General features: G+C 42.2%; 1 protein-coding gene across 1 annotated transcript in view; it reads left to right on the top strand.

Annotated features, from left to right (window-relative positions):
• The window catches only part of kiaa1549lb (KIAA1549-like b), a 55,215-nt gene that overhangs the window by 3,503 nt on the left and 26,669 nt on the right, over nt 1-25,043 (top strand). The window contains exons 2-4 of the mRNA XM_070834587.1: nt 20,040-20,408; nt 23,703-24,191; nt 24,328-24,443. Of these exons, the coding sequence (XP_070690688.1) occupies nt 20,040-20,408; nt 23,703-24,191; nt 24,328-24,443 (974 nt within the window). The remainder of the gene's footprint in view (nt 1-20,039; nt 20,409-23,702; nt 24,192-24,327; nt 24,444-25,043) is intronic.

Raw genomic sequence — 25,043 nt, 5'->3', positions numbered from 1 at the left:
GTTCTGCTTAGGAATTCATTGAAAGCAGACATCACAGGAAGATTCAAAGCCATTTCCTATTTGCAATGCAGTCTGGGGCATTTTTTGCCTATTAAATGATTGTTAACATGCAATAATCGACCAGGGAGCTGCACATCCCAGCGTCATCTCTGATTCATAGCTGTTTTTGCTTTGTGTGGTGCAGCATCTTGCAGTTTTCTTTATCTCTGCCTGGATTTGGCCGTGCTGTCACAATGGTTAATGTTAAACCAGCTTCCAGGAATTGGTTTTAAAACACAGCAGCCATGACTCACCCTTGGTCTGATGACCTGTCTGCGTGCTCTCTGGGGTTTCAGGAGCTCACTGAGGACACCGTCTCCCAGTTTATTTTTCTCTCGTTTCGCCTCATTGCTGTGATTTACTGTACAGCAGTTAATTACGTCGTGTGAGCATGTCAGAGATGGATGTGTGCATATGTGTGATGTGTGTCTGCGCAGTCAAGATGGACGGTTTCTCCTCAGGTGGAGCTTCAGTGTGACTCTTTTGTCTTGACTTGGAGCTCAGTGGTGATGGAAGCATTTGTTTTTGTGAACAGACTTGATATCAAACTGAGAGGTCAATTTGCAAAACCAGCGATGATTTTCTTTTGTAAACAGAAGCACTGTTTATATTCTACTCTCACGTCTCCATCTGCTTTCCTTTGCATGTTCTTCCAACGTTTGGACGGGGAGACTATCTGAGCTCCGTTCAACGCTATGCAAGAACTTGAGTGCCAGAGATGAAAATGCTAAAGGGGCAAAAACAGAACGTTCTCAAGTAATCAAAATATATATTAGTGCTGGCAATCCTTGTGAGAGTGAAAGAACATTTGTTGTAATCCATCTCCACTGTAATTTACCCTCAGGGATCTTTAATCTGATAGATCTTAAAGAAAGTTAAAAGGTTTTCCAGTCTTTTCTCCTTCACCGCTGTAAGCAAAGCAGGCAGCACTCCGACAACGCATAGATGTGATGGTAGGAAAGGCAAACAGGCTTCTAATTAGTATCGTGGACCATCTGCCTCACATTATCCCTTGTATAGTGCAGTGCAATCAGGGAATATTGTGTTTGTGTGGTGTGTGTGTGGAGATATCTCCATGTTTCCTCCAGTGTTTCTCTGTACCTCTTGTACCTCCCTGTTCTTTCGTCTGTCTCCCTGTGTTTTGGCTGTCTGGCGCCCGGTTGATGCCGCGGACAAAGGCTCGGCTCTGCTGCTGCTTGAGGAAGGACAGCAGGATGCCTGATTTATTGGGACACACTGTGTAATACACCACACCGCTCCACACAAGGCCGCCGCTCATCACAACGGACCACAGTATGAGGCGGCAGGATTCTCTGGGAAATTTAGGGACATGTTAGGAATAAATCTGGTGACTTGGCTTTCAAGAACCCTATTTTATAGGAAATAAAAGATTTAAAAATAGAATGAGGTAAATATCACTTTAACTCCACAGTCAGGGGAGACCCCGGAGGAGGTGGATGACTACACGATGATAAAAGGTGTTATTTGTCTTGTTTTATGCTCAAACAGTAGTGTGCACGTCTTTCTTTAACATCTAAAATATATTTTATACGATACGGCTCTATAAGCTATCTCACTGAAGCACCTCTTGGGAGCCACATATGAGGGCCCTGCTTTTTGTCATATTTGAACAAGCGAAGTCATTCTCTTTAACTTTGAGTGATTTGATGGGAAAGTGAAAGATACGGAAGTTAAAAATTTAAGAAGATTGCTGCCAGAAGTGACTGTGACTGGATCAGACCAGGATTTAGATTTATGCTCTGCATAAATGAGCAAGACAGGGGGACAGAGAGCGAAAGGGGGAGATTTGCTTCTTCGCGGATGGGGTCATCAGTCACATTTAATGGCATCTCCATCACTGTATCATATTTAGTTTTTCTCTGCTATTGTTATAAATGGAAATGCTAAGTGTAAGGCTAAGTGTAGCTGTGGGCTTCACTTTTCCACACATGCCTCTGTGGACTGTGGCATTTCAGCTAATCCCTTTGAACTGCTGGAGGAGAGAATGCGAGATCGCTGAGACATACAAACTCATTCATTACACTGAGTATGTTACATGCTTTGCGGCAAGCAAAGTGTGCACGCACAGTCACACAATACATACAAGCAAGAAACACGAGCTGCACAGTATATCCAGTTGATTTATTTTTGTCTGATACACTCAAAGTGCAGCACTTTTCCTGAAAGTTAAGCTGCACTTATATGTCTTTTTGGCAACTAGAGGGCAGAAACAAGCTGACAAACACACTGCCCTGATATAGTATTGTTTTTTAAAGGTGTCATGGCTGACAACAGTTGCCTACTTACAAATGTAGAAGACACAAAACAACATTATTGTGCTAATGAAGTTGTATTTCTGCCCACCTGAGTCCAACATCATTCATTTGTATTTTTGCTCTGTTTTGGGCTGCACCAACCTATAAGAAAAGTGTGCTGGTATCTTCAGTATGCTCATAGAGTTCCTCACTGTCTAACTTTGGCTGTGTGGCAAGTGTTGAACAGTAGGTGTATATGAGCTGTTTACTAAATATAAGTACATGTAGCTGGACAAACCTATAGAAGAATCTTTAGGGCATTAGCTAATAGTTAAACTGACTGATAGGAGAAGTGCTGATGTTTGGGTTCATCAGGCTCAGCAATCACAGTAAAAGTGGAAATTCGGGAAGGAAATGCACCATCGAGGTACGCTGGGTAGTTACCCAGTCTTCAGGTCCTTGGTCGGCAAGCCAGTTAGAATGCAAACAAAAGAATTTTATAATTATGGAGATTTAGAAAATCGGTTTCATTGAGATGTGGCTCGTGGCTTTCAGTTTGTTTTTGGAGTAACAGCATAATCCAGAATAAAATGTCGAACTGTCTGTTAAAAGTGGACAAAATATGGTTGATTCCAGGTTCTGCAGGATCTTCTGGATACGTTTCTAGTCAAAAGTGCTCAAAAATGAAATCCTGTACAGACATTTCAGTGTAACGTGCAGGTTTATAAGTGAGTGTAACGTGTCTAATTCTGCATCTTGTGGCTGTAAAGCAAAAACAATTAATTGTGACTAAGAGACGTTAAAAAGCTACACAGGCCTTTAGAGTTATTTGCCAATTCTTTGTGGGTATTTTACTGCAGGCACCCTCTTTCACATTGCATGTAGCCATTTGAATCAACATTAATGTAGGAAATTACCAGTGAATGGTGCATTGTTGGTATGTGACCTCTTTTTCAGCCTGAGAGTTCTCATGACCACAACTATCAGAGCATTTTCATTATTGTCATGTAAATGTGAGGATGTCATTCTTTTGTGTGCTGTAATTGGATTTTATAGAAATTGAGGCCAGGCTGGGATAATTCATTGTCTACCAACTTATATATATATATCATATGATCGCACCATGGTGGGATCGGCATAATGGGTTGTGCAAAATTCATTAAATCAATTTTAATTAAGAACTAAAAAAGTAAATGTTTGGTAACATCAGTTGAGTTTGCTGTTTGTTTTCTGTTTTAATGCATAATGCACTGCACTGACCATCCATTGTATCATGTTAGCATATATGTGCAACTTTGCACACAATGTCTGGGCGTGCACAGTAGTGGTAGCATCAGTATGAGAGAGATGTTCGATATTGTGACATTCATTTCAGAGAGAATTTATTCATAAAAAACTACAATCAGTGCATCAATCTTAGATGTTGTTCACAACTGATTCAGCACATCAAGTGACCCCATGTAGCGTCTGCAGCCCAAGGCAGAGAAAGGTTTGTTTGTAGTGTATCATGGCTCTGAAACATCAGCGTCCCACTCACGGTCCTGCCGAGGACCCTTTGATTCTAAGCCCCCGTGACATCACAGATTCAGGCGCTCGCTCTCTGATTTCGAGCTTTAGTGAAGCAGGTTGAGAGTGGAGGCAGCGATGACAGCATCAGTGAAGCATCAAGAGTCCTGGGGAGGGCGAAGCCGAACTCAGACAGCATTAAAGGAAATGTTCAACAGTTTTAGAAGCCTATCTTATTAATCAGTAATCAAGCTGTCTCAGAACTTTAAAAATGTTCTCCTGACAGAATATAGAAGTAGTACTCCTCTCCAGGGAAATGTGTGTGTGTGTGTGTGTGTGTGTGTGTGACTTTTTATATGTTTGTGTGTGCTGGACACACTGTTTTTTGAAATAACATTTTATTTATTAGTAGTAGTGCTTATACTTACTCTTATCACATTGCACAAACTAAAAAAGGTATTTAGTTGAATGTTTTGAACTGGTGTCATTTTTTCCAAGTGTGAGGGAAATTTTCCTGCTGCCACACAAACACACACACACACACACACACACACACACACACACACACACACACACACACACACACACAATGCATTTGATATGCACTCGCTATTATGCACATTCATAAATCTATACAACGTAGCATTTGTTTGATTTATAATCTTACTTTAGTGCGCTGAAGTCACCCCTCATGTCTTAAAATGAGACGGGCTGTTCCCCACAGGCCAATTCATTACCGGGATAATCCGAGTGTGTAGCTCCACCGCCTCTGGAGGACTAACCCTTTGCAGTCACACAAACAGGCCGTTACACATGCTCCAGCTCATACCGTCTATGTGAGCTTCAGAATTTGTTTCCCTTCATCCTTCATGGATATTTTATTAGTCTGGCCTCAGAGATTGGCCCAGCATGCGCATATTCACGTGCATGTGATTTGTGTGATGTGTGTCACAACTTGCCTCCTCTCAGCACTTTATAACCTGCTGCAGAGAGGGGACATTACCTTTGTTTTAATATTAAACATTTTTTTAAATGATGGAGCTGCTGCATTTGATGTTCAATTTGTTTCTTAATATCAAATGTGTTGCATCAATATTTTTGGTGCTAAAATACAATGACCTGATATATTGCGCAGGCTCAGTGATTAAATTACAACAATGCATGACTCTCTTATTCATCTACCATCCAAACAAACAAACCAAATTAACAGTTTTACTGCGCAGAACACTATCAGTGAAACGCAGTTTAGAGTGCGACTGTGTGTATGTGTGTGTGTGTGTGTGGTTCTGACTCAGTGTTGCTTCGTTGCCTGTGAAGGTTAAGAGTGTGTCCGTAGGATTAGATCATGCTAGCTCATGGTATACATACATCTCAGTAATGATATTGTCAGCCAGGAAACAGGCCTCTCCTTGACAGTGGATGTCATTACAAATCATGGATGGCACCCATTAAGTTGTGCGTACTAAATGCTGTCGTAGTGGGGGCGGGCACAAGTTCAAATTAGAATTATGACAAAATATCTAACTGAACACAAACGCCTTTAAGGAGGATCACAAAACTAAAAATCAAGGCATCTTGGCTTGTTTGTCATTTCTGTTCAAACAATAGTCATATTACAAGTGCACATACACATACACATACACATATGTCATGAATGAGCAGCAGCTCAGGTACTGAGACCATATTGCATTCTTACAGTCTTACCTTTTAATGCTTTATGACACCACAGATGCATGTCAGAAAAATGTCCCCATCTAGATCTGTCTTGATTGGTCCCATTTCTCTCTCTTCAAATGAAGCAACCTTGTCTTACTGGATAAAGCATTGTTTAAAAGATGGCCCCTGTGGGGACATCCATCCTCTTAATCATACCTGTCTTTCCACTATTAAACTTATGTGGAATAAATCTGCATTATCACAGTGGGCTACTGCGAGTGGATATATAAGCTCGGTCAAAAGTCAAAAAGAAAGGAGTGCATTTGAATTTTCTGCCCCCTAAAATAATCTGAATCAGAGGACATTGTCAAAGCAGATGGCCTCATCTGAACTCTGACACCTCCAACACTCAGCTCTTGAACGGTGTCCAGTAGAATCAGTTAAATGCCTTGAAGTAGAACCGGTTTCACTATTTTGAAAAAGTCCTCTGTTTTCTGCAGTAAGCATTTTCAATAATAGTGTCTGAGAGCTGCACTTTGTGGTAATGGAGGAAAAAAATCATTAAATAATATATTGACTCCCAAATACTTTTGAACTCTGAGATGCCAAGTGTTGACGTAGAGTTCTGCTTGACCCACACAACCAGAGGAGCACAGAGGAGGCGTCTTAGCCGCTGGTATCGCTAAAACTTATCTCTTCGGAGATTCATCTTTTCCACTTGCAACAAATGTTTTCAGCACATATAAATCCTCATACAAAAAGCAAGGACCCCTTTTCAACCCCGTACTTCAAAAGAAGTGGAGCTTTGACTGTATTTTTTTGGATCCTTTTGATAGGTAGCAGCCTGGATGACAATATGTATGCATTCATTTTAAAAGCCTTTGATACCTTTGATAGCCTACACTGTTGTTTGACCAACTGTAAAAGCATAGAGATGCAACACTATCTTAGACCACGTATACGGTGCATCTGGAAAGTATTCATGCCGCTTCACTTTTTCCACATTTTGTTATGTTACAGCCTTGATCCAAAATGGATTAAATTATTTTTTCCCCCTCAAAATTCTACACACAATACCCCGTAATTACAAAATTTAGCACATTGATTAAAAATAAAACACTGAAATATCGCATGTACACAAGTATTCACACCCTTTACACTTTGTTGAAGCACCTTTGGCAGCGATTACAGCCTCCAGTCTTCTTGGGTATGATGCTACAAGCTTGGCACACCTGGATTTGGGGAGTGGCTCTGGCTGGGCCACTCAAGGACAATCAGAGACCGAAGCCACTCGTTTGTCATCTTGGCTGTGTGCTTAGGGTCGTTGTCCTGTGGGAAGGTGAAGCTTTGCCGGTTTCCTCCAGGTATGACGCTTGGCATTCAGGCCAAAGAGTTCAATCTTGGTTTCATCAGACCAGAGAATTTTGTTTCTCGTGGTCTGAGAGTACTTTAGGTGCCTATTGGCAAACTCCAAGCGGGCTGTCATGTGCTTTGTACTGAGGAGTGGCTTCCGTCTGGCCACTCTACCATAAAGGCCTGATAGGCGGAGTGCTGCAGAGATGGTTGTCCTTCTGGAAGGTTCTCCCATCTCCACAGAGGAACGCTGGAGCTCTGTCAGAGTGACCATTGGGTTCTTGGTCACCTCCCTGACCAAGGCCCTTCTCCCCCGATTGCTCAGTTTTAACGGGCGGCCAGCTCTAGGAAGAGTCCTGGTGGTTCCAAACTTCTTCCATTTACGAATGATGGAGACCACTGTGCTCTTTGGGACCTTCAATGCTGCAGACATTTTTCTGTACCCTTCCCCAAATCTGTACCTCGATACGATGCTGTCTCGGAGGTCTACATACAATTCCTTTGACTTCATGGCTTGGTTTGTGCTCAGACATGCACTGTCAAATGTGGGACCTTATATAGACAGGTGTGTGCCTTTCCAAATCATGTCCAATCAATTGAATTTACCACAGGTGGACTCCAGTCAAGTTGTAGAAACATTTCAAGGATGATCAGTGGAAACAGGACAGAGTTTCATAGCAAAGGGTGTGAGTATTTACAGTATGTACATGTCATATTTGAGTGTTTTATTTTTAATACATTTGCAAAATTTTCTAAAAAACATTTTTCACTTTGTCATTATGGGGTGTTGTGTGTAGAATTTTGAGGGGGAAAAAAGAATTTAATCAATTTTGGAATAAGTGTGGAAAAAGTGAAGCGGTATGAATATTCTCCGGATGCACTGTACATGTGTGAAAATGCTATTTATGTTAGGACAGCAGTATTCGGACATCTTGCTTTCAAACGCTGCATTTGGTGCACAGGAAGTGTTTGGTGCTGGTGCTCTGATATGCATCGCATGCTGCCAGTGCATGTTGCACGTTATCTCATTCCCCCCCATCCACTCTGTAATATGAGTACTCAGTACTGTTAATGCATATCAAAATTCTTCAAGTGCTGGACATTAACAGAGGACACCTTAAACCATGTTACATTACTCATAGAGCCCCACTTTTTATGGCAGAAAATCAATTTCTGAGATCCAGTTCTCGTTATGTTCTTGTTGCTCTTGATCACAAATGTAACGCCATAGAATGATTGAAGGATTTATCTCTCTATAACACTATGAAACAAGGATTTATGTCTTAAAACATAGAATACAATACATCATTAGTTACCTCAAAGTGTGGGGCCTTAAACTGAGGTGATCTTTGTCCTTAGCGTCACATCTGCTGTTGCAACGTACTGCTAATGTTCAGTCACTAGCTGTGACTCAGATCCGTTCGTTAAGTACCTAAAAAAGCAATACAACAATCAAGACTGACATCAGTCTTATGTGCACCTTCTGCCAAAGAGATTTTGAATTTATTATCCGTTGATTTTTGCAGTTGTCATCACAGTAAAGTACCCTGGATGTCTGGATGTGAGGACCAAAGTGTGTTTTCACCTTCCACTGAGCGTTTCTGGTTTGGTTCTGTGTTCACTGTCAGGTCTCACCCATGGTGCTACATACTAACAAAGCCAACTCTCTCTTGAATAAAAATGTGTAATTCACTTATATAAGCCAGCCTTTGAAAAGCCAGGTTTTATGCTTTTATTTTAAATTCTACATATTGTTATCTTTGAATATGCCCTCTGAGCGCTCTTTGTTTTTCAACTGCTCTCATAATTAACTTGCTTAATTAGATGTTTGTTTTGTACTCAGCTAGAAGAACGTTACATAATTACCTCTAAAACATTTAATTGCATATCTCCATACTTTTCAAAATGGAGGAAAAGAAGAGAAGTTTTTAGATCAGTCTGAAATTATAGCAACATCATAGTGTTAGATATGACAATAGATATAAGTTGATTTTCAACATTGAATAAAATCAGCCTGTGGGGATATTAAAATAATGTCTTAAACACTGGAAGTGGTTTGCAGTAATGTAATGTGTACTTATAGAAAGAAAAAATCGATGGAAATAACCCTTGAAACACATAGAATGATACAGCTACTGACGTGGGTACTCACATACCACTGCTCTGGTGCAAATATCTGCAAAATGAGCACAGAGACTCATAAAAGACATGATAGCAGGATCTTACAAGGCCACAGTGACAGCGGTATAGCTGTAGTCTGACACAGCCCCTGGCCCTGCGGTGTTGTGGTGAATTGAGGGTGTAGCCGAGGCCGTTGTGTGAGAGCTCATCCATCATGCTGCCTGCTGGAGGAGGTGACGATCTCTGTGTTTGCTTTGACTGTGTGGAGTGCCAAGGTTGAATGTATGATCGCTGGGATGTGAAGCACGAACACTGTCGTCAGCGTTGCAGCTCAAACATGTTGTTTAAGCTGGCATCCATATGGTACGCTGCTGCGCTTTGTTTTCATTCTCACCTGCATATTGCATTTGTAAGATTCTCTCTCTTCTTGTTCTCTGTCTCTCACAAAACGGGAGGTGTAATGTAAACTGTTACATGGTGTTTCTTCTCTGATCACCGAAGGAGCAGCAAGTCCAGGAAATATTTCATTTCAGACAGCGCATTACATGTCTTGTGCTGAGCTGCATTGCGGTGCATGAACAAGTTATTACCATTTTAATATTTCTCACTGGCTCACCAACACTTGCAAAAACATAAGCAGTGGTCATATTCCTGAATAGCTCCCAGTGTGGCCTCCATACACCCCCAGAGACACATGAGCCAGGGCTGCAGCTTACAATTATTTTCATGACCTGCCAGTTCTTGCCTCAATTAGTTGTTTTGTCTAAAGAAAATACCATAAAACAGTGAACATATTCAAATAGTTTGTGTTCTTCAACCAGCAATTAAATACCAAAATCTACAATAATAGAAAATGAAGAAAAGCAGCAAATATATTCACATTTGAGAGGCGGAAACCACAGAATTTTAAGCTTTTTTGTTTAAATAATGGTCTTTTCTGTTCAGTTGAATAGCCCTATTAATGGACTTCTTGTTAGGCTATATGTTAGCATGCTGTCTAGAGGGGACATGGTTTCATTTTGTATTTCAATAGCTATACAGAGTAAAATGTGTTTCCATTAAAAACATTTGAAAACGTATCACATCATTTATTTATGATGCAGTAAAAATACAGAAACGTCCAAAATGCATCTGAATGAAAAAAACTCCAAATAACGTCACCAGGTGAAGCTCTCTGCTTTAATTTTTGGCCTGCTGCTTGTAGTGACCTCGGATTATAAAGCATTGCGATGGTATTACATACATTTTGACATTCTCGTGCTTGACTTGAGCGTGGATTTTAGAGGGGATCCCGGAAGCTTAACAGGCTTATCCCACCTTGTTATCCCTTATTTTCTTCTTCCCTCTGTCCTCCTCACGCCTCGGCTAACCTCTGTTGTGCTGTAGCCAGTAAATACGGTCAGTCAGTGTATCTGCTCAGTGTCATACGTTAGGATCGTCTGCCATGCAAAGTTATTATCATGACCATTATTCTTGTTTTTTTTTTGTCTAATTCTGCTTTTTCTTGTGAAATACCAAATGAATTCAAGCCCCTAGACGTGTTGAGGGGTGAGAAAGATGAAAGTAACGTCATTATTGGGTGGAGTTGCTCACAATCCTGCACATATGATCATAGTGAAGTGTAGGCATCTGAATGGTTAGTGCAGCAAACAGGTAGACACCTGCTGCAAGATGTCTTTGTTATGTCACTTAAGAGCCTTGAAATTCACAATGGTCTTTTTTTGCATCATGTTTATGTTAATACACCCCAGAGGCAATTTGGTTTGACATGGTGGGCATGAATTATGTATCGCTGTGACAGAATCACTGAATCAGAGTCACTTTATTCACCATGTACAGTAAATGAAGGAGAAATGTTGCCTTAATGACATGGATGTCAAACACTAGAGGTTCAAGATGCCATGTGTAGAAATCCAACATGAATAACTCAAAGGTAAAATCATTTGGGTTCATTAGTATTGCTACCATAAACAAACGAGACCGTTGGAGGTTTGGATTTAGGTTTTTACTCAACAGAAGAGGAAAACCATTGTGCATTCAGCACTCACATTAAAAGCTCATAAACTGTTGTATGCTCATTATGTGTTGTCATTATCCTTTTTCTTTTGGAAAATGTGGTTTTAATTTTCATAAATAGTGGTTGATGGTAATTATATTAAAATGCTACAATTATTTTAACAGTAATACACAAATATTGGAAAATGCTACATGTTCTACCTTTATGGGTGCTGTGGGAATGGTGAGACCTCGCATTTGTGCAGGACATAAAAGTCTGTCACTTGGGAAGCTGAGCTTTGGCTTCCTCTTAACCCTCTGAGGGCCTAATTAGAAAGACAGAGGCATGTGATCTCCTCAACAGTGGTACCAGAGCGCCCCTGAGGAGTCTGTTTTTTCTATCTCAGACCGTCACAGGTGACCAAACCTATCCTTCACCTGTCCTCCCTGTGATGTATTGGCCTTTCGAATAGCAGACCGCAGGCCTCGACCCTTCACCGAGGTCACTCTGCTTTATTAACTAACTAACTAATTCTAACTTTTTACTCGTTGTTTTTATTGCTAATCCCATCCTGTCCAATGGGCTATTCTTCTTCTCACTCGTGTAATTATTTCCCACATTGACTATTCCAAGGTCCCTGCCTAAAAGAACCTTAGTAGATCTAAACACGATAAGCAATTCATGCACATATGAAAGTGAGCCTCTCTCAGCTGGCTACTGATCTGCCTCCTACAGACCCTTTCACAGGTGTAGATGATAACATTAATGAAGGCTCCATCCCATCAAGTGTCCCAGTGAGCATGCACAGTACCAGAGCCTTGGAACTGGCTCACCTAAATGGAACTCAGCCATCATTAATGTCATTAATTCTGCCAGTGCTTTTTCTGCGTTGACAAGTCAAAATGCCTGCCGGTCTATTTGTTAAAACAGGCCCAAGATTTTCTGTTTTTATACTTTTCCAATTTGGGCTGAGCATATAATCATACACTATTGGCTGGCGACCAGTCCAGGGTGTACCCCCGCCGCTCTCTCTGGATGGATGTAGTCATACATCACGACCCAATACTGTAAAACTCCATCTGATACTTTTTTTTTCACTATACTACAGGAGATGTGCATCGTGTGCATCCTTGAGACTGAAGAAAGGCAACGAGTGCATTGCCTTCCTCATGAAGCATTTGCAGTGCAGATGTTTTCAGTATTTAAAGTCCTGCGTTAGTTACATTCATAGCTTTCATTCTTCTTTACTGCCCTTGCTGGTGCACTGCAGCAAATCTCTGCATCATCCCGCCACCTGTCAGTGGAACAGCATGAAACCACTGGCAGGACTGTGTGTCATGTCACCTGCATGTAGCAACAAAACTGTGACCCAGTCATTGAGAAACACCTCCGTGGCTCTACTAGAGGTCGAAAACTCCACAGGGAGCCTTTGCTGCGGTTTGTCACTTAACCTTTATGTGAAAAAATGCCCTATTTATTATCAATGTATATGTTTAAAATCAAGCTGAGCATATACATAACTCAATGAGACCTTCACCTTAACCCAGTACACTGTCCTCTCAGCTGCTGTGTCACCATCTCATGCCCTCTCTTGAACCCCCCCCCCACCCCACCTCCTTGTCATTTCACACCCCCAGCCTGCCTCGTCAAATGGCTTTTCTAATCCCAGGGCACATCTCAGCCTCAGCATGCAGCTAAACTCCTACACTCGTCCCCTGCCTGCTCTGATATGTGCGGCCCCAGGAGACGGCCATGAGCTCCAGTTTGACACCGACCCCTCTCTCTCTCTACGTATGCATGTGTTTTAGGTTACGCCACGACAAGAGGTCTTCCTTAAAGAGGCACTGATATGTAGAATATTTTTGATGATTCATCAGATATGTTTTTAGATCTTGTTTGGAGCTATATCTCATGTTTTTCACACTGTGCTGTATTTATACAACCTCAACGTAAGATATTTCAGATAAAAAACATAAATGCAATGGTTAGAATTCATTTGTTTGATGCTTCTGTGGCAAGACAACACATGCATTTACCTTTGCTTGCCTCTCCGCTCCCGGCAAATGCTCTCTCTGCTTTCAACCTTGACAGTTCACAGGCCAGTGTTGCCTGCAGGCATGGTGCTGAAGTGAAAGATGACTTACTTTGGGTGGTTTTAATGGGACTGTGATTGCCTGCAGTACCCTACTGAGCTGTCTCACTTCCAGTCATCCTGTCTGCCTCAGCGAGGTTCATCCGATCGCTCCACGCATCAAAGGAATATTTCACATTTATTTCATGAATATTCTTACATTTTTATATAGCATACATCTATAGTAATCAGTGTAATTCTGTGTGTTATTTTGTGATGAAATGCAACCAGTTTCCTTCAGCTTAACCAGGCTACTTCTGATCCACTTCCACGGGCTGTGCAGGAGTAACTTTATCTTAATATAGACCGTTTTGACGTCATTGCAGGAAGCACACAAGTGCAATTAATAAAGTTACTAAGGAGTGTATTCCATTTAGATGTGACCTGTTCAGGGCCCTGCTATTGTTCATGCTGACTGCTGGGACACTTAATGGAGCTGAGCCATTGTTAATGTTATTAATTCCACCTGTGCTTTTCTTGGTGGGACAGGTCAAAACAGCTGATGTGAAAAAATCAGGCATTTGTTTTTTCAATTTAAATAAGGAAACAACCCATGGCACAGTGGCTATTTTATTTTATTGGAAATTATTCAACTAACACTTTATTTAAGTTTTAGAAAATGATGTTGTTAAAGTTAAAGTTAAAGTTTGGGGAGGGTTATAGTTTGGGTAAATGAGGGGCTATGCCTGCCGTTAGTTATTGTCTGCATATAACTGAGTTGTGCAGCGCTAAATGTTTTCCTTGAAATTATAAGATGTAGCAGTTTACTCAGATGTGATCCTTTCAGACCTCAGTGTACTCCGCTGCGCTACAACACATTGCAATGTTAAGCATATTGAACTTCTCAGCCATCAGCACAGTAGCCGCTGGCAGTTCATCCTCCTCCCGTTGAAATGTAAAACAGCACCATATTTTATTTCGCTGCTCTGCTGATGATGCTAACGTGCTGTCTATCTAATATTAATATTGAATAGGCCACTCAGGCATTACACTCCCAAAAAGTCTGAGCTTCCTCAGAAGATCCTTCATCAAAGCTACACACACATGCCATATTTATTTAGGTTGTTCAATGCTAGAGAGAGTTTCAGTTTTATTTATATAGATCTTGACTTTGGTCTGACTTTTTAGGATCAAGTGTAGATGATAACCAGTGTTTCTGTCAGTTGAAGAACATACATTTAAAAATCAAGGCATTTGACTGACTCTAAAGGTCGTTTATGCTTTTGCATCATTTATATCCATTAAGACTATTCTAACTCCTTACTGTCGATATAATAGTTGTTAATGTGATGGTTTATTTTAGGGACTTCGCCATCAGACAAGAGATGCAGACTGAAATGCTTCGGAAATCATCGTAGTGTCCATGTCCTTAAAACAATACAATACCCAGAAACACTTATAAGTTCTTATTTCCCGGCTCAGTATTAGCTTTGTTGCGAAACCACAATAGATAATAGTTCATTAAGACAGTTTTTGAGTGCATTTGCTGGTGGAACATAGAATATAACTTGCACCATAGTCAGCAATTTAAAAATGAGCACTTAAAGAAGCTTTGGGGGACAATCAGTTGGGGCTGGTTAGAGGACAGCAAATGTGGCGCCATGATAAGCATATTTTTGAGAGATAATTGACATATGTGGTCGCTCATTTAGACGCGTAATTGTTATTCTTTTGTTATGTAGACAGTAAGGGCCAAGGGCCATTGCATAGTAAGGGGTACCAATTAAGTTTGGCTGCCGTTCGTCCATTTTCTCCAAAAGAGTTTGAGGCAGCAGATATATGATCCCTCAGCTGAGAGTGGAGGGAATGTGTCCCCTGTCACCTTCCCAAAAGCTTGCTAAAAGCCCTGAATAATGGCTCTCTGGTGTGTTTAACTGAGCTAGTGCCTGCAGTGGAAAACACAGAGACACTTGATAGTACAAATGTATCCCTATGTTTAGGGAGATACGGACACAGGAAGAAATTAGAGTGGTGTTGAACTATTTAGTAAGTATTCCACTTATTACTACTTGTTGACAAATCTCTATCGTCTCATGTATCATCGTATTGTTCAGCCATGAATGAGGCTAGCTCAAGCTCAGGGACGGGGACAGTGGAGAACAGCGCCGGTGAGCGGTAATAGGAGTGGACAGAGTGCAACAACATGAGCCATGACTGCAGCATCCTGAGCTGCATCAGGACAGAAGTCAGTGTGTCGACGTGTCAGGCTGAAAAAGACGAAGAGCCTGAGCGAGAGAGAGAGAGAGAGAAAGAGAGGGGAGAGCAAGACATAGAGAGAGAAAAATAGGCGGCGAGAGACTGCTCAGCCTCCCCTGAGTCAGAGTCTTGTCCAGAGCTGTTTTTTCCTCCAAGTATTTGTTTTCTGTCATTTTATCAGTGGACATGGAGAGACTACTGGTGTCAGAGGGGTGCTGGATTCTTAACATGATCAAAAAAAAAAATACTTGAAACAAAAACAAGCTGTGATGTGGTAGTTGTTAGAAGTGCCCTTTAGGTGATTTATTAAACATATTAACTAGAAAACACTCAACGCATGTGAATGCATCCCTCCACCAAGGCTACACAATCTGAAAAATGTATTCATATGTTAGGTCATGTTTAGAAAGCTGCATTTGGATGTGCAAATGCAGAAAATGCACATACGTAGTGAAAGACAGCCGTGTCAGTCTGGTGCGTGTACCGAGTCATTGACAATAAATGCCCAATAAGTGCCCATTGTGGCAACAAGTACAAGATTAGAGTATTAGAACATGTAGAACACTTATAGCAAAGTCATTATCAGTGGTCCAACAATATCTATTTGCAAATATTAGCTACCATTACTCACCATAAGCTACTGCTCAAACCAGACCAAGCAGAGCTGTTAGCAACAAAACCCTATAGAGTGTTCAGAGTAATTAGTTAGAGGAAGAGTTTGTTAATAATGATAATAATATATATTTTTTTCTTCTGGGCCACAAACAGACTAAAGTATCCTCTTTCTCAGGACTAATAACAGAGTGAATGACTGAAAGAACATCTCCTCTAATATCATGTACATGTCTCTGCGTGGTTGCAGGGTTAAGTGTCCGCTGGGCCGTGTTCCAGACAGCTGATGTGTGTCTCTACCCACTGTGCTGTTTGCCCCCTGTGAAAAAAAAAAAGAAAAGCATGGTGCTGGGTGTGTGCGACATCCTCCCTCCCATCCACACTGTCACCTCAGCAGTGCTCGGCAATCACTGCCGCCCTCCTCCTCCATCCCTGCACTTGACATGACGCCTCCACACACAGACAAAAAAACGGAGAGGGTGTGTGCAGTACATATGCTCAGATAACGTTTCCCATTCAAATTTCTCTCCTCCCAGACTTCCCTCCACATCACCACCGAAGCTCTTATTTAGAATTTGGATACAACAACAGCTCAAAGCAGTTGCATATGGCGTCGCCTTCCACAGACAGCCAAACAAAACTTCCTCAGAAGCAGCTGACCAGGCTTCTTAAATTTGTTTCTGTGCTCCCAGGGTTCTACCCACCTAACTATTGAATTACACTCTCTTGTTTACCATTTTCCACTCATAAGAGAACAAAAACAGCTCAAAGCAAAAGGAGAAGCAGTGTATAATACAAGTGGAGCAGCGGGAGCCCCGGCAGTGTCATGTCTGTGTCCTGGTAGCTCTAAGATAGTGCTGGTTGCAGAGGAGAAGAAATGAGTGTGGAAATGAGGTCTGGGGTTTGTGTGTGCTGGTTGCACAAGGTTTTAGACACAAGTCAGGGTCATGTAGCTGTCTCATGACTGAAGAAGTACATTAAAACCATAAATTTTATTGCTCATACATGCTTAGAGTGTCACTTTCTGGCAGGTTTATATTTCACTGTTATTCCACCATATTAAGAGTTATTCTACACTGCCTGACAATATCGAATACAGCCTTTCTGCATCAGCACATTCCAACTCTTTGTTGAAGCTAAATGTTTACGCTGAATGTGTTTTATGGCTGCATGCAACCATCAAATGGAAAATATTCTAGTTGTCTCGTCCATAATTATATACACAAAACAGCGCACGCAGTACACAGCGCTACCGTTACTACAAAGTAGACCCTCTACTTTTGTGACTTAATACCACAAAGTATCACAACATGCAGTATTACTTGCAGTAATGTGACATCATCTGTTAATCTGCTTTCAAGACTGAAGCTTCATAGTCTGAGGAATCATGAAGGTGAATTACTTTAGTTGGAAGCAGACTTGTGGACACATCACTGCAAATTCAGTCCTTTTCTTCTACCACTCTTTTGCCCACAAAAGGCTCTATATGGTTTTCTTTTTCCACTCCTTACAGTCCGCTCTCTGCCTCTATCTCCTTTTATCTGCACACCTTGTCCTCTCTCGTCCATTGTTAAAATCCTCCCATATGCTCAGCTCTGTCAGAGCAGGTGGCAAACCACAGGTGGACCCCACACCTCCGCTCGGACTGGCCTCGCTCCCGCGCACCCAGATTCGTGTTGCCACTGGGTGCACTAAGCAGGCCAGGGAGGGGGGGCCAAAGTTCTCTTTAATTTTGCTCATTTGACTAACTGACCTTTTAGTGGCCTTGAAACAGGACACACATCCTTTGTTATCTCAGAGCACTTTTGGGAACACAGAAATACATTTCCCTTCTTCCCACTCTTTGTTTTACATCACCGTCTTTTTAAGAATGGATTAAAAATGGCAGTATAGCAATTTCAGTAATCACATTTTAACACATAAGTGATTTATGGAAGAAAAGAATTAAGTGGGATCATGCATACAGCATGAAGGGACTATCTTTGAGAAATGAATAGTGGCAGTTAATGAAATATAGAGATTTATTTCTCTGAAAACAAATCATAAAAAGCATTATGCCGGTTCTCTGGGATATTGGTGACATTTAAGAATACATGCAGACTTAATGACCTGGAACTTTTACTGACTTTGTAGGTCAGTGTGTCCTATTACAGTTCTCATTTAATGGTTGGCAAATGTCTGAAGACTGAAAGCTCAGAAAGCTTTACCGTGCCAGCTGTGTGAGTACACACTGCCTTAGGCTAAGCATCATGCGTCTAATTCAGGAAAACATGGACTCCTCAGTTATTTCCACAGTGTGTGCTGGACAGCTCTCAGGATTTAAAGTTTATGCTAAAATTATGTATTCATTTAATCAAGCTTGGACCACAGTATGAGAACAATGACTGATCTGGTATGCTTTTGTAATCTAGATAAATGTTTCCCCCTATCCTGCTCATGCTCCTTCAGCACTGAAGAGTTTTATGTGAGTGCTAGCTGGATGCACTTGAGCAGGGGAAACATGCTGAGGGGGTGGGAGGTGTGACAGGACTGCAAAGCTTTATAAATGGATAAAAGAACCCCTATATGGATGTGTCAAGGATGTGCTGAGAATAAAAGGAGAGGAGAGGACAGGAACGGATGAGAGACAACTTTATGTTGGCCATCTTGGTGCATTAATCCCCTCCACCATCTTCATGGTAGTTACTGTACTGCGAACCCGTGTGCCTCTCTCTCTCTTTCTGCCTCTTACTCGGGCATAATTTCTGCAAAGGCACGAAACGCTGTAACACGGGTCCATTGTGTGCTTTTCGAAGTAGCGTTATCTTAGCTATACTTGTGCACACAGCTGCCATCTCTTGAATAATTCTATTTGTTCCACTTTGAGGATTGTCTCTTTTTCTCTCCTTTGGGAATACATAAATGCCTGCCCTTGGTGTACTGTCTGTGACTATTAGAAAGATGTATTTACATCTCCAAACATAGAGTGTGAGTAGTATTTGTGATTTGTTTTCACCTTGGCACACAGGTTAAAATGATTACCACCACTCAACAGTTAGTTTAAAGATTGCACTTGAAAGCCAGTTTCTGTCTTTATTCTAACTTGAATCCCTGAATTCCTCCTGAATCATTTTTTTTGGCCCATAGACAGCAAGAACCTTCTACCACCTGCTAATAAAGCACCTGTTGTGAGTAATGGCTTCAATAAATCATTCACTAATGCTTCAGAGATCAGTTCTGAGCCATTGATAAGAACATTTTTTGGGTTGCCAGGATAAAACTTGTAGCTGCTGTGTATCCTCTCTAGGATGATACCTGCTCATTGTTTTCAAAGAGCTCTTAGGGAGACCCTCCAATGGGCATTTGACCACTTACTGTCTGGGAAAGAGCTGCAGAGAATCTGAACAAGAATCGATTTAACTTACAACTTATTAGCATCCACGGCTCCAGACTTAATGGATTATTGTAAATACCCTTTATTAATGACTCACTAACACTTATAACTGCAGACTTGGCTTATTGGAAAGTAAGAAACAAATATTGATTAACGAACTCCCCACATTTACAACTGCACTGATACCAAATAGAAACGACAAACACCAGTCAAAGAGGGTACAAGTGCTATCCAATACACTCAGTGTTAGCGGATATGTCAGTCGATAAGTAACAAGAAATTGCATTACAGAAATGCCAAACTAAGTTTGAGGTAGTTTAGAAGCAGTGTCATAGATAGATTGTGTCACTTGTAAAAAAAAATTGTGTGTATCTTTGCTTTGCTGTGTTTCTTGTATTAGTCTCATGTGAATTTGTGTTTCACACTGTTCCTTGTTAGTTTGTAGTCAGCGTACCCTGGTGTTTGTAGTGGTTCTTTTTTACTTTTCGTGTTTCAAAGCTAATTTCCTCAGTATCTGTTGCTATTGTTTGCTTTTTTTGCAATATTCATATTGGTGTCAACGAAAGCCAGCACCAGTCGGGCTATAATCACAACCAGGCAACGTTTTTAATAATGTCCAATAACTAAGCTATGAAGAATTAGTAAATGACATTAACGAGACATTAGTTAAAACTTAGAACCACTTGCCTCATAAGAGTTTTGACCAAAATGGAATTAGATATAGCTTCAGTTTTAAAAACAGGCCTCTGCTGACATGATGTCCAATATTAACCTGTCCTTTCACTTCTTTTCTGTTAACAGAAAAACCTGCCTATGATGCCTCCGGCTCCTCGTCTTTACCAAATGACCCCGCAGTCACAGCTGCTCCTACTCATCCGCTGGCTAACCTGTCAGTGGAGGAGGAGGTGCCTTTCTCAGTGGTCCATTCAGATGGTGACGCAGAGTCTGAAGGGGAAGGTTTGTCAGGGCAGGCCGCCTTTTCTTCTGTCTTAACCGTCATGGCAGGAACTGTCAAACATCCAGTGAGCCTTGATCAAAGTAGAACCTCGCCGACTATCACCAGGGACGAGACCCACACCACCCAATGGCCTTCACATAGTTCCAGCCAGGGCTCTGAGATGTCTTCCTCATCGCCGTCTGAGGGAGATATGATCCACCTCGCCAGCTCAGGTCTGACTTCCAACATGTCTCACCAACAGCCCACTCCTCATCAGGCTGGTACCCTGGCATCAACTGTCTCTAGACCATCACATATGTCTTTTATAGATGGAAACAGGAATGCCTCATCAGTGTATTCATCAGCTCCATCCACTTCCTCTGTGTCATCATCTGTTGTGTCTCTGTTATCTTCTACTGGGTGGATAAACAAAGCTGCTGCTGTTTCATCTCTAGGTCAAAGGGTTGTGTCGAGCCCTGCCCCTCAGACAGAAACAGCAACATTATCACCAGCAGGGTCTCTGGGTTGGATAACCACGCAGCCCACCACTCATTCAGTTGTTGTTCCACCAGCTGTTACACATGGATTGCAAAGCACAACAACCAAAGTGAAAACCAGCATTCAAAAAAGCAATGAAGTGACAAAACCCTTATTTTACTCATCAGCAGATAAAATCCATGGAGTGAGTGGAACACACATAAGGGATGCAAGCAAAAAAGAAGTCAAAACACCAGCAAGCAGCACATATATATCGTATTCTACTCCTAACCATGCACAAAAGAATACAGGTATGAACTCTGTATCGGCCAATGATCTTGAAATCAGCACCTCATTTCCCTCCAATCGAGAGAGTCAAGCTGTTCAAAGGCAGCAGGGAACTTTACAATATTCCACATCAGCACTGCTGTCTGCTCATCCTAAAGGCTATTCACTTTCTAGTCATGTCACACAGCAGCTGCTAAATCCAGCACCATATGCGGAAAAGGAAAACAAGACAGCGGTAGATAGTCAGACTGTTGTTCACAAAAGCGTTGGAGATGCAGTCACGTCACCTCTTAGCTCACATGTTGTAAATCCAACTGCATCATCAGCAGTGACATCCAGATCCACCGGATCATTTTTTACAGTTTCCTCCCAGGCTGCACCAGGTAAAACGTCTCTCTCTGAAACTGCAATCACTAAGCTAACACCTATCCACTCTGGCATGATGTCCTCAGAGCATGCATCTAATCCTGGTGATTTACTGATGGCAGTGGGTCACAGCAGCCCCAGAGTTCCTGCCATCAATATAAATTACAACCACGGAGAGATAGCAGGAGCAGAGCCTAAATCTATTTCTGCTCAAGCACACCTGAATAACTTACTCTCCCTCACACAGCTGAGGCCAGAGCCCACTACTGGTTCCATCCTCAGTTCGATCACCAGAACAGGAACAACCTCCTCCACATCAGAGTCAGATTCACTTCATTTGCCAAGTGACAGAGTCATAAACGGTAAAGAATTTGTAACACAAACGGGGTCTCCTGGGGGCATAACTCAGGAACCTAGAGAATGGTCGACGCCAAAAATGATATTTTCCTCTGACAGTAGGACAATGTCTCTCTCTGGTTCAGCGTTGCCAGTTAGGTTAGCAAAATATATGAACTATAAAACCAAAAGTCTGCCCCACCCCACTCGGCCTACATACTTATTGCCCTTGTTTCTCAGCCACAGCTCAAACAACACTGATGATGACACCGGCCTGTCTGCCAATAGTGAGGCTAATTTTGCAGACCAACCCAAACCATCATTATTATCCCAAATTACCCCCTCAGAGAGACCTTTTCAAACAAGATCTTTACTTAAGTTTCCCCACAGATTTTACACAACCTCTGAACTGTCTCCACCTCCCAATAAATCTCACCAGACAGTGTCCTCGGCTGAACTTTCTGCTCATATCATAAAATCAGAGAGAACTGGTGACAGTGTACCTTCGACGTTCGAGGCGGAAACAAGTGGAGGAAACAGTAAAGCCTCAAATGTTCACGTGACGCGCGGCACGAGGCCTGCTGAGAGCTTCCAAATAAAAACGGCAGTGAGTTCAGTTTCTCCTTTATTTGATGGAAATGAAGAGGCAACTCTAATCAGAGATGCGGCATTTAACAAGAACGGTGTTCCATCAGGGCATTTAACAGCACAGTTTCCATCTTTCACGACTACAAAACTTTTCATTATGTTGAATGAAGGCTCTGAAGGTTCTGGCAAAGGATCTCCCACTGAAATCCCCTTTCATCCAGCTACTGTTGATGCTCTTAAAAGTCTTTCTCATAAAGACAATGTGACACCAATGGGCCGCTATGAGCGGTCTTTTCCTTCCTCCTGGTCAGAAATCATCCTAAAACCGAGGACAAACTCTGCTTCACGCTCTCAGGGACCAATCACCAATGTGAGAAGTGATAAATCAAACTATTATTTAGGTGGACAGGCAGCCATTGCTTCAACTGCTTCCTCTGCCGCAATGGCTTCCTCCAGTGATGGACAAAACAGCAGTGAAACATTTAGTGCTATTTTCAGCTTTGGCACAAAATTAATGGCAGCATATACAAAGTGGAAAGCCACCAAGCCTGTGCCTTTTCAAAGCTCTGCATCTGAATTAGAAAATACATCTATTGGCTTTGATAGAGCAAATTCTAATTTACAAGCAGATGGACCACCGTATGAATTTTCAAAGCTGGAAGACGGACAACAGCAGAATGTGCATGTGTTGAATTCAACTCACCCTGTTGTCGTCCACAGTGATCCACATTCACTTTACCCAACTGTTGAAGAAGATCCATCTCTTACATATTTTAAAAGCACATCAGGATATAAAGAAGAGAGTCTGAATTTGTCCCCAGCTGATCTCAGATCTGCTGTGGCTGTCAGTTTACAGCAAAGAGTCAGCGTGAACACTGCTGCTCCACCAGCATGGGGTTCGCTCTCTCACATAACTACTAACTCTGTACCATCCTCACAAGCTTCTTCTCTTGCATTGGCGTACAACAGCAAGCACCCTCCCAATCTGGCAGCTGTTGACTCTCCTGAATCTGCATCTGATACTGCTGACACACTTTCAAACAGCCCTGTGCTCAATTTCTCTGACACTGATGATATCGATAACACAGGTGATTCCAAACTGCGGGGGTTAACCCTGCCAACAGAGCTGCCGCCGTCATCTTCTTCATTGAATTCGCCATCATCATCCACAGAGACTTCACCTCCATCATTCAGTAGTATCAAAGCCTCTCTGTTGTCCTCCTTACCTCCCACCTCAGTGTCTTCAAAAGCTTCATCGTCATCATTGTCTTCATCATCATTGTCATCATCAGCATTACATTCAGCCGGCATGACATCGTCAATCAAACCAACCGTGTACCCAGGCAATGCTTCGTCATCCATGCATGTGAAAGCTGTACTAGCCACACTTCCATCCTCATCGCCCAGTGCAGCCTTATCAATAGATTCCCATCACTCAGAGGAAGTGACTGAGACATTTGTTGTCCTTACAGAGGCGGAGACGGATGAGTTAACCGCTGGAACATCCAGAGCAGTTGCGCTCACTTTCCCCAAAGAAAAAGTGGCCAGCCAAGCCCCCTCTCAATCAGTCAGAATCACCCTTTCTGCTGGACCCACCGAGAGGACATCTCAGGTATCGCCTCTGCCCCCCCGACAGGACACCTCAACAGCCTCTGTCCAGCTTACCACCACAACTGTAGCTTCAACCACCAGAACTACAAACCCCACCGCTCCCATGCCTTCCCTAAGAGTCACCACACAGTCTACCACCACTAGTACACAACAGCCCACGCTTGTGACCAGGAGGGTGACGACCACCACCACCGTCAGGACTCAAACCAATAGGAGAACGTCCACACCGCCTATCCCCAGAACAAGCCCTCCCAAGGGCGCCACCACCATCTTTATTTCCCCTTTTACCACCACCACAGAGGCTCCGGCACAGCAGTGCAACATCACGGAGAGATTGTGGGTGAGAACAGGTAAACGATAGTTTTGCCACTGTCTTAAAACTTTAATTGTGACATTGTAAGATTTCTCTAACATGTTTTGTCTGGTACCTGTCTTGCTTTCTCTCCCTTTTGTCTGTCTGCCTCTCTGTCTCTGTATCTCTCTTAGTTGTTTCCATCTATGTGAGAAGAAACAGGCTGGATAGCATTCAGAGGCAGAACCTGCGGAGGGGACTAAGTCAGGGCCTCCGAAAAGCTCTGAATGATAGTTCAGCCCAGGCCCAGGTCAGACTGTTATCAGTTACTGTTGGTTAGTCAACAAATACAGCTGTTCCAATGAATGGAGAACATTTATTTATCCACATACACTCAAACATTACCAAATTACCTTACATTCGCTGGTTCTCAGCAAAACACATACTCGTCCCTCAAGCCTAATAAACATGTTGAATGCATTACCCCCCTCATAAAACATTTGTAATGCTCACTTTTGGATGCATTTGAAACCTGCATAGTTTACATGTTTGCTTTCGTGGCATCTTCTTCTTTCTTTCCTTCGTTGCTACATTTGTCGCTGCCTTTCTTGGTACATTACCACCACCAACTGTTGATCAGCAGAATAGTGTGAAAGCATGGGCAGGTCTGAGTATCACGTCACACCTTTGCACATGCACATGGGAATGCGTGTGTCTGTGTGTGCGCACGAGATACCAACAAAACAGGGACCCACTATCAAGAATGCTCTACAGCATTACCAGTGGTCAAAAACGACGCAAGGTACATTTAATATAACTAAATGAGTTATCTTATCCTGAGGGCAGATTTAGATGCATGCTTGGGTTACATACAGACAGTATTATGCTTTCTTACTGGTCAGTAAGTGAA

Source organism: Pempheris klunzingeri, chromosome 1 (assembly GCF_042242105.1).
Source record: "Pempheris klunzingeri isolate RE-2024b chromosome 1, fPemKlu1.hap1, whole genome shotgun sequence".
NCBI classification, from domain to species: Eukaryota; Metazoa; Chordata; class Actinopteri; order Acropomatiformes; family Pempheridae; genus Pempheris; species Pempheris klunzingeri.
The sequence above is the reverse complement of the archived record's forward strand: the minus strand, read 5'-3'. Positions and strand labels throughout refer to the sequence as shown.